Source organism: Aptenodytes forsteri, unplaced genomic scaffold, assembly GCF_000699145.1.
Source record: "Aptenodytes forsteri isolate BGI_AS27 unplaced genomic scaffold, ASM69914v1 Scaffold336, whole genome shotgun sequence".
NCBI classification, from domain to species: domain Eukaryota; kingdom Metazoa; phylum Chordata; class Aves; order Sphenisciformes; family Spheniscidae; genus Aptenodytes; species Aptenodytes forsteri.
Window position 1 is genome coordinate 5,110,731 of NW_008794911.1, and position 9,193 is coordinate 5,119,923.

The window sequence follows — 9,193 nt, forward strand, 5'->3', positions numbered from 1 at the left end:
GATGGACCCCATCAGCCCCCAGTAGAGCAGGTTTCTCAAGGCGAGTCCCATGATCTAAGTAGCAGAACCCCTGGCTGTGGCACCAGTCCTGTAACCATTTGTTGACTCGCCAGATTCGACTGGCCCTTTCAAACCTCTTCCCTTTGACCGGCAGGATTGATGAAAAAACTACCTGCGCTCCCGAGTCCCTTACCGCCACCCCCAGGGCTCTCTACTCCTTCTTGATAGTCCTAGACTGCTCCTGCCTGGGTCACTGGTGCCCACGTGGAACAGCAGCAGCGGATAATAGTCAGTGGACTGTACAAGGCTTGGTAGCCTCTCAGTGACATCCCTGATGCAAGCCCCTGGTAAGCAGCACACCTCTTTAGAGAGTGCATCCGGTTGGCAAATGGATTTACTGTCAAGTAAACAGCTCTTGCTGGCTGCATTAGGCTTAATCTTCTCTAAACTTCCACTATGACTTTTTTCAAATACTGTGGAGACCTAGAATACAAGTAGTTGAGCAGTGCATGCCACATGCTAGCACACAGGAGCATTCTGCATTACATGGGACACATTGTTTGGAGCTGGATGCTGGGACATCTGGAGGGAAGCATCTGTGAGAGGCTCAGCTCTTTTGTGGTTTGAACTCAGAGGGAGCTTGCACAGCAGTGAGGTGCTTGCGGGGGGGGGGGGGCATACCTTGGGACAGCTGAGCTGATCTAGCACATTGCTGCCTTCTGCTGCCTGTGGCCTTGGGTACCTGGTCCTGCCTCCTTCCTTGCACTGCATCTGTTGCTGGTCTGATCCCTTGCTGAGCTGACTTAGCTCACCAAGCCAGAAGAAAAAGAGAAAGCGTGGTAGGGAGGGTTAGATTGCCTCAGCCAGCTCATGGACCATCAACCTCAGATATGCAGTGGGAATCAGGGATGGAGTGCCTATAGCCTCTTTGAGAGGTATCACCTCATGACCCCTGCTGAGTTCTTCCAAAACTCTTAACTTTAGCAGAGAATTATGTTTAGCACATCATCTTTAAAAGCCTGCTGAAAGCTCATCTGTCATAGCAATCAAGACACTTTTTTTCTCTTTTTACGTCTTTCACATCCTATGCATTATATGTATGTATCCTGCCTTGCTGCCAAAGTATCGAGATTCTTGTTTCTGATTAGCCTCTGATACGGGCCCTCTTTAAAACTCTAATTAAATTCTTGGTTGACCACAGTTATGTCCCCTTTATCCTGCTGTTCATGCTTGGGCAGGATGTAAACTTCTGCAAAATGAGTGTATTAGCCTTCTTCAAATCTCTCCCTCGAACTGTTTCTCAAGATACTTGTATGGTTAACACAATGCTGGGCTGAGCTCATCTCAGGAGCTTGAACAGGAATTTACACAGCATGGGAAATAAACAGGAGGAATTAGAGGGTGTGTGGTTGCCCGAAGGGGTGTACTGAAATCTCCATCCTGAACTCAAAATTGATTAGACAAGGCCCTAAACAACCTAACTGCAAATTTGGCCCTGATTTTAAAAGGGAGACAAACTATATTACCTCTAGAGGTCTCTTCCAACCTTAATTATTCTATCATGACCCTTCTTTTTTTTATTGTGTGTTATCTTGTACTCTGTCTCTTCTTTTTCACTTTGTTTCCTTTTTTTGAATTCAAGCTCTTTGAAACTGTCTCTGTTACTTACATATAGTACTTTTACATATTTTATACGTAAATATATTTAAACTATAACTTTAAATACATATATAAATAAATGTTCTTCTTCATATAGTCTACTTTTTTTTTTTTTGCCAGATCTGTTTGGCATTCATTTTTCCTGTCCTTACTCAGGTTGATTAGTACCTTTTCATCAAAAGCCTTGCTGTAAATTTTGATGGGACAACTCCTGGAGGGGAAGTACTACTTCAGCACAGAAGGATAGCTGAATCAGACCCTGAGTGATTGTCCTGTTTTCGGCAGGGATAGAGTTAATTTCCTTCCTAGTAGCTGGTACAGTGCTGTGTTTTGGATTTAGGACTAGAACAAAGTTGATAACACACCGATGTTTTAGTTGTTGCTAGGTAGTGCTTACACTAGTCAAGGACTTTTCAGCTTCCCATGCTCTACCGACTGAGAAGGCTGGAGGTGCACAAGAAGCTGGGAGGGGGCACAGCCAGGACAGCTGACCCAAACTGGCCAAAGGGACATTCCATACCATGTGACGTCATGCTCAGTACATGAACTGGGGAAAGCTGGCCGGGGGGGCCACTGCTCAGGGACTGGCTGGGCATCGGTTGGCGGGTGGTGAGCAATTGCATTGTGCATCACTTGCTTTGTGTATTATTATTATTATTACATTATTATTATTATTGTTATTATTATTTTATTTCCATTATTAAACTGTTTTTATCTCAACCCATGAATTTTTCTCACTTCTACTCTTCCAATTCTCTCCCCCATCCCACCGCAGGGGGGGCAGGAGGAGTGAGCGAGTGGATCTGTTGTACTCAGTTGCCGACTGAGGTTAAACCACAACAGTGATGTCAGATGCATTACTGTGGAAGTAATTTTGTTATTAGAAACACTGAATTCAGTTAGATTCAGGAAAGAGGTGAAAACTGTTGATAGTAGTCAAGTATGCCAGTCTTGGTAAGTGATGATAATGTACCACTTTGTTCAAGGATGTGGTTGGCAATACAAATTTTAACCCAAAACACTTTAAATATTTTAATGATGGGGAGCAGCAGCCAACATTTGGGGAAAGTGATAAAAACCAAAAAAACAAAGTACCGAGCCAGAGTTTGTAACCAAAGTTACCTCCGTGACACTTTGTGAAGAAGTCTTTAAAAAGGTATCAGTTGTTATTATCCACCAGCTTCAATGCAGCAATAATAGTTTACCGTAAGGCTGTATCTCCTTAGCTATGTAGTCTTGTAATGTGGACTGGGAAGTGCTCAAGGGGGTTGTGCAGTTTGGGCAGTCACCCATCCACATGAACAACATGTGGGGTGTACCCGAGTACCCCAGAAGCGTACTCTAGACCTACGCTTCCCCACATGTGATTGCATCACTACTTTGACAATGTTTTCTGCTGCACGGGACATAGCTGAGTAATTTCTAAGGGAAGGGCAAAAGAAAGAAGGAACTGAAAGCTATAGGAGAGACTTTCTCAGACCATGAGGGCTGCTCTAGATGTTGCAACCTGCGGAAAATAAGGCAGCAGCAAGGCAAAACAAGGGAAGGACTTCAATATATGTGGAGCAACATGGTTCCCATAAGCAGCTTCATCTGTTTTGGGAGAGCTAGTCATAGTGTCGGTAACATAAAGATGTATGATTCTGGCTCTATTGCAACTTTCGTGCTCCTCAGGAAATCTACAGCTTGATCATCCTCTTACAGACGCTAGAATTAAGCACATCATCATCATCTTTCTTTTTACTTCCTGCTCTCTCATGTTGTTGTTGTTATTATAAAATGTTGCAATATTCTTAGTGAGTTCTCTGAAGTCTTAGGAGCCTAGTAGTGAAAACATGTGTTGAGATAACATCAACACAAAGTGAAATAAACACTTAAAACTGCATGATGTCTGTAAGAGTAAATGAAGTGATTATTATTTTACATCTGGTCCAATAAATGGCATGTATTGTAATAAATGGCAAAAATGCAGTAATTAGCAGTGGGGATACATTGTTTTACCATGGATTATCGAGGTTCTGCTGTACAAAAGAATGAAAGAGAGTTTAAGTATGTTTTTGATAAAATATTCTCTCTTGGAACCTGCCCTTTAAATGGTTTTTCTTTTCAGCGTAAACTTTTTTTTACCTTGTAGTTATACAATGCTCTCTTAATTATTCCTTTCCTGTTTCCACAGTCTGACCTTTTTCTTTCCAAGCCCTTCTCAAAGCATGTCCTGATTGGTACACGCTCTGCAGACCCCATTGTCTGCTGCAGCAAGTTGCTACCCGCTATCATTCTCTGAGCTTTGTCTTTTTCTTGGAGGCTTCCTCTCTGCCTTTTATCATGTTCATTCATTTTTCTCTTTCTTTTCTCTGGGAAGCCTATAAAGACCTAGTAAGAGAAATATGATAAACTCCTTCAAGTAGATAATTTAAAATTAATATCTGGCTTGATTGGTAAGTGGAACAAGAAAAAAAGTAAGTTTTGATAGATCAGAATGCATCTGCTAAAGTCTTAATGCAACAAGAAAAAACATCCACCTGTACTTCTGGGAGCAATGGTCAGCCCTCAGCTCCTTCAGCAATAAATCTGGCTTCAGCTAAATGAATTTCATGTTCCACTACTGTGTTTTATTGTTCCCTTAGGTTAACTAAAACCATTGCTTTTGCTGCTGCTGCAGTCAATGATGTTATAGAACTTTATACTTTGGTCTGAGCCAAAAGATTGCAGTTAACCATGGGTGATGATGATGAAGAAAAGTCAAACTCTCTTTCTGCATCATTTAATCTCACCTTGAATTATCTGTATGTCACCAGAAACACAGCTCAGATCTGTTGTCTCTTCACTAATCTGCTTATTTATTTGGTTCCCAAATTATCTTCCAAATAGACAGCCATCTGGAGATTTCTTAGCTATTTTTTGTAAAAAATTGTTAAAAACTATTGATTGTTTTTTGCAGCCCTACTACAGTATTCTTTTAATGGAAAAAAAGGGTGAAATTATTCAATCAAATGTCTTCAACACTGATATGTGCTGATATATATGCTCGTATATATGATACCTAAATAAATGAAGATAATTAGCAAAGCTAATCCTAGAAATTCCTTCTTTTTGTTTGTATGGAATCTTTTCTAATACTTCAGCTTCTAATGCTTCCCAAAATTTCTTCAGCTTTGGAAGAAATGCTTTATTTCCCTGGGCTTATTGTTTCCATTGTTGCAGATAAATTAGCAAACAGGTTTGCTGAGACAGTTTGACAGAATTCTCTCAGTTTGTGAGAAGCTGATTGCAAAAGAGGAAAGCACGTCTCAGATCTGCTGCTGACAGTTGTCGCGGAGGCGGGAGGTATGGTTTATCCTCCCCAAAATAAGCCTGCCAATTTGGAGGCTATAATGAAGCTGACCGTCAGTAGGCTTGCTGCCTTAAATTAGCAAACAGGTTTGCTGAGACAGTTTGACAGAATTCTCTCAGTTTGTGAGAAGCTGATTGCAAAAGAGGAAAGCACGTCTCAGATCTGCTGCTGACAGTTGTCGCGGAGGCGGGAGGTATGGTTTATCCTCCCCAAAATAAGCCTGCCAATTTGGAGGCTATAATGAAGCTGACCGTCAGTAGGCTTGCTGCCTTACACTGACAAGGGATGATTGGTAGAAATTGAGAAAGATCTGTTTTGGGGAGAAGGAATCAAGAGTAAAAAGTTTTCTACCAACGTCTTCACTTCTCTTAGGAAGAAGAAAGGGACTCTCAGGGTGCCTGCTCCTGCCAGGGACCAGGGAAAAGCTACCAGCCCTTTGTCGCTGCAGAGCAGGCAGGGTGCTGACTGATCAGCGGCCAGTGTCAGCTTAAGATAATACTTCCTGTTACGTTAAAAAGTTCAAGCTGTGCTCCGTTTTCAACCCACAAGACCAATTTACTACTGGTATGGGGAGATGAGACTCCATTTGCTTCTATGGGCTGACCTACGTTTATGCTGGTGGTGAATTAGGCAAAATATATTAATTCTGGCTTGATTGCAGAACCTTTGATTAAATTATGTTTTTCTCTATTTTCTCATGAAGGGCTACATCTGGTCATGTAGGAATAGCTTGTAACAACACTGAAACATAAATTATTTGATGAACTACTTAGGACTATTCACTTAATGCATGATAATCCTGTGAACATGTTAACAAGCAGCAATTCTCTGATGATTAAACTGCTTTAAAAATGTCTTTGTACTCATATGTCATTAGAATGAACTTGGCACTTCTAAAACATCCATTATTCATCATGTTCCAGCATTGCATCTGACTGTGTATTGCTTTAATTTCGCTCACTTAACAAAGCAATCTATTCATTACAATAGTTTGAAACATGTTTTCTAAACCAGAAAAACCCTAGTTAAATATACAGTGTTACTTATCTATACAAGTATAGTAGAGCAAAAAATAACATCCCAAATTGTAATTACATACTTAGTGCATTTAAATATGCTAACTAAAACTAAATGGATGTTTTAAGAAAAAACTTTGTTGAAATCAATGATATTGTTATTTGGGGAAGCAGGATAGGTAAAACACCTTGCTGAAAGCACAAGGTTGACCTTTCTTTCTGAAATAGTTCAGCAAACATTTTCTCAGTAATCCTTTTTCACACACATTTATTGTCCTGATCACTCAAGAAGCAGAGAAGGTTAGAGTATTATTACTGCAAATATGAATACTACTTATATATTTTATTTTTTTTATGGTTGTTTCCTGCTTTTCCTGTATCTTTTCATTTTACAAGTCCTGGGTCCTTCCATACATTGTGAACCCCTTTAAATCCTACTTTAGCTTTGCTCCTTTTTGAATCTGTGTGTGATGGCTGTTCCAGAAGTGCTTCTCCACTTCCTAGCAAGCCCATGAGATGTATCTCAGAAAGTATAGGACTGCTGATTGACTGCATGTTTGAAGATTTTTGACTCATGGGCTGCACGGGCTCCATCTCCTGTAAGCGAAAGATGGCTTTTGTCAGAGGAGTTAGACAGAATACTGGCTAAATGGACCACTTGAAGAAGTATCAACAGAAATGCATTTTCTTTTCAGTGTAGCTAAATGAATTTCCAGAAAACTAGAAAAATTCTGGTTCATAACAGTGGAAGATGGGCTAATAACCTCCATACAAGCCAGAAATCTTTATTCTCAGAGCGCGCGAGAGTCTTGCAAAACATGCACAGATATGCGGTGACTAAACTTTTAATAGATTTTGAAAAGCACTTCAGTCTCTTAATTTTGCTTTAAAAATGCTTCTTGGGTTTGCTGGGAAAATAGTGGATAGTCACCTATGCTGTGCTTACTTCTCACAGATTTTTGATCAAACATGTTTTTAACACATTCTGATTCAGTCTGTTGCCGAAGTAGGATGTTTGAACAGCTATGGAAGGTTTACAAATGCTTTCCTAGTAAGCAATAGAGGTAGGGAGTCCTTGTTGATTGTATTAACTCTTTCAACAGCTCTTGGTACAATAAAAGTCAACATACGGAATTGTTAAAAGAATGTAATTGTTAAAATAATGTGAATAAAATATGTGTGAAAGAGATGGAACAATTGTGTGGTAAGAGGAAGATACTGAAAGAGGTGGAAAGATTTCAGTAACCACTATCTCTCTGTGTTTGGCTAAGAATGTTGATGGAATCAGAATAAACTAAGAAACCCAGCTGTGGGCTCACTTTTTTACATTTCTGTCTCTTCCTGTGAATCACAGTTCTTCTTTGTTCATAGCCCAATAAATAAGATTTAGTTTGCAATGAGTTAAGAATTAACTGCAGAGAATTTCTACAGTTTCAAAACTGTATTAGTATATAGCTTTTTTCATCAATCTTTCCTTCAAAAATGGCAGTTTATGGCACATGATATTTAGTGCGTCATCTATGGCAGCATCAAAATTGAGTTAGTGGTGTTTGAAGCTTTTGTATGCCTTTTTATGGTCAGACTTCTTAAGGTATGTTAAGCTTTTCCTTCCAACTAGCCTTGATAGTGTTTGTGGATATGTTGCTATAGCTTTGGCTACATTTATGTGTAATTCAACCTATGAAAATCCTTATGTTGTATGTGGAAATCATTCTGAACTGTTTCATACTGAGGAATTGTTATTTACAATGCAAATAATCTACAGTTTCTACAAAATGCTAGATACGGACTTTTTTTTAAACTTAATTAATGTGTCTGTATTTCTTTAACACACAGCCCCTGTTCTCCCTGGGGCATATCAGCAAAGCCAGTCCCAAGGGTATGGATACATGCACCAGACCAGTATGTCATCCATGAGGTCCATGCATTCACAGCCTCATTCAGCAGGTCTGGTGAGTATTGGATTTAAGAATGATTTTATTTGGTAAGCAACATCATCAGCTGTTGTGAAATCTCTTAAGTATGAGTGAATTTGTCCCCTTGAATTGTATAGTTGGACTATTTGGCTGTCCTCGTCCTAAATGTGAGTAATAGTCCTCATGTATAAAACAAATGAAGTGACTGAGGGCAGTGGCAAGAACTTTTATGTCAGAATGCATTAAAAAAAATACTTATGATCTCCAGAAGGCAGAGAAATAGCTGAATATTCTACCTGCTAAAACAAATAGTAAATGGTTGGACAGTATTTCACAGGCTGAGCTTTGATATTATGCTCTGTGATGAATTCAGGCTCCTAGCGCTGGATGAAAACCACTGATCTCTTAAGATCACTCTGTTGGTTTAAATTTGTTTAAAATTTTTTGACTTTCTGATTTTGTACGAGCAGGCTTTGTGCCTATCCATATTACTCATCTCTGCTTGTATAAAGCGAGCTGAGAACTCCGTATTGGTGTGCCCTTTCTCATTCAACAGAGCATGCACTGTTGAATTCAACATGCACCCGCTCATGTCTGATCCAAATCGAGTTATACTGCTGGGTGACTGAGAAGAAGCTTTATCATGAAACCATGCCCCCAGCCATAAGTTCTTAATTGTGGTGGATGAGAATGTAAAGCTGGAGTGAATATTTCATTTTAGAAGTAACTGGTCATGGAAGGAGAGCTGAATGGATATTCAGCTGGATTTTTTAGGAAATTGAGCTTTTTTTCTTTTTGAACTCTTTATATATAAAGGTCAGTTTTAATGGTTATCATATCACTGCCTAGAGATTTCATAGTTCAGATCCAGTCACCTTTTACCTTAAAAATATTGACTTTTGGAATATTGGATGTATATTTACTACCTCTGTCACCTTTTTTAGAGTTGAAAAAGTATTTAATTATGAACCAAACTTAGAGCTTGCTGAGCTGAAAAAAAATGTTTTCAAGATTAGCTGAAACTTGTATTTTTCTTTAAGACTGAAATTCCATGGCATTTTATATTGTAAAGATCATGGCATTCTGGGAGGTTTGGGTGCTTTCAGGATTGCCAGTTTCTTAGCTGCTTGGGGGCTGAGGGGGGCTAACTTGCTGGGAAGTCTGGGATCCAGATACCTGCATCTTTGGGTGAGCCAATAATCTGGTGTCATGGTTTAACTCCAGCTGGCAACTAAGCACCACGCAGCCGCTCGCTCACTCCCCCCTGG

The 9,193-nt window shown here is 39.7% G+C and overlaps 1 protein-coding gene across 1 annotated transcript in view; it reads left to right on the forward strand.

Annotated features, from left to right (window-relative positions):
- Positions 1–9,193, forward strand: part of NEBL (nebulette) — a 99,664-nt gene that overhangs the window by 83,009 nt on the left and 7,462 nt on the right. The window contains 1 exon segment of the mRNA XM_019470993.1: positions 7,846–7,961. Coding sequence (XP_019326538.1) covers positions 7,846–7,961 — 116 coding nt within the window.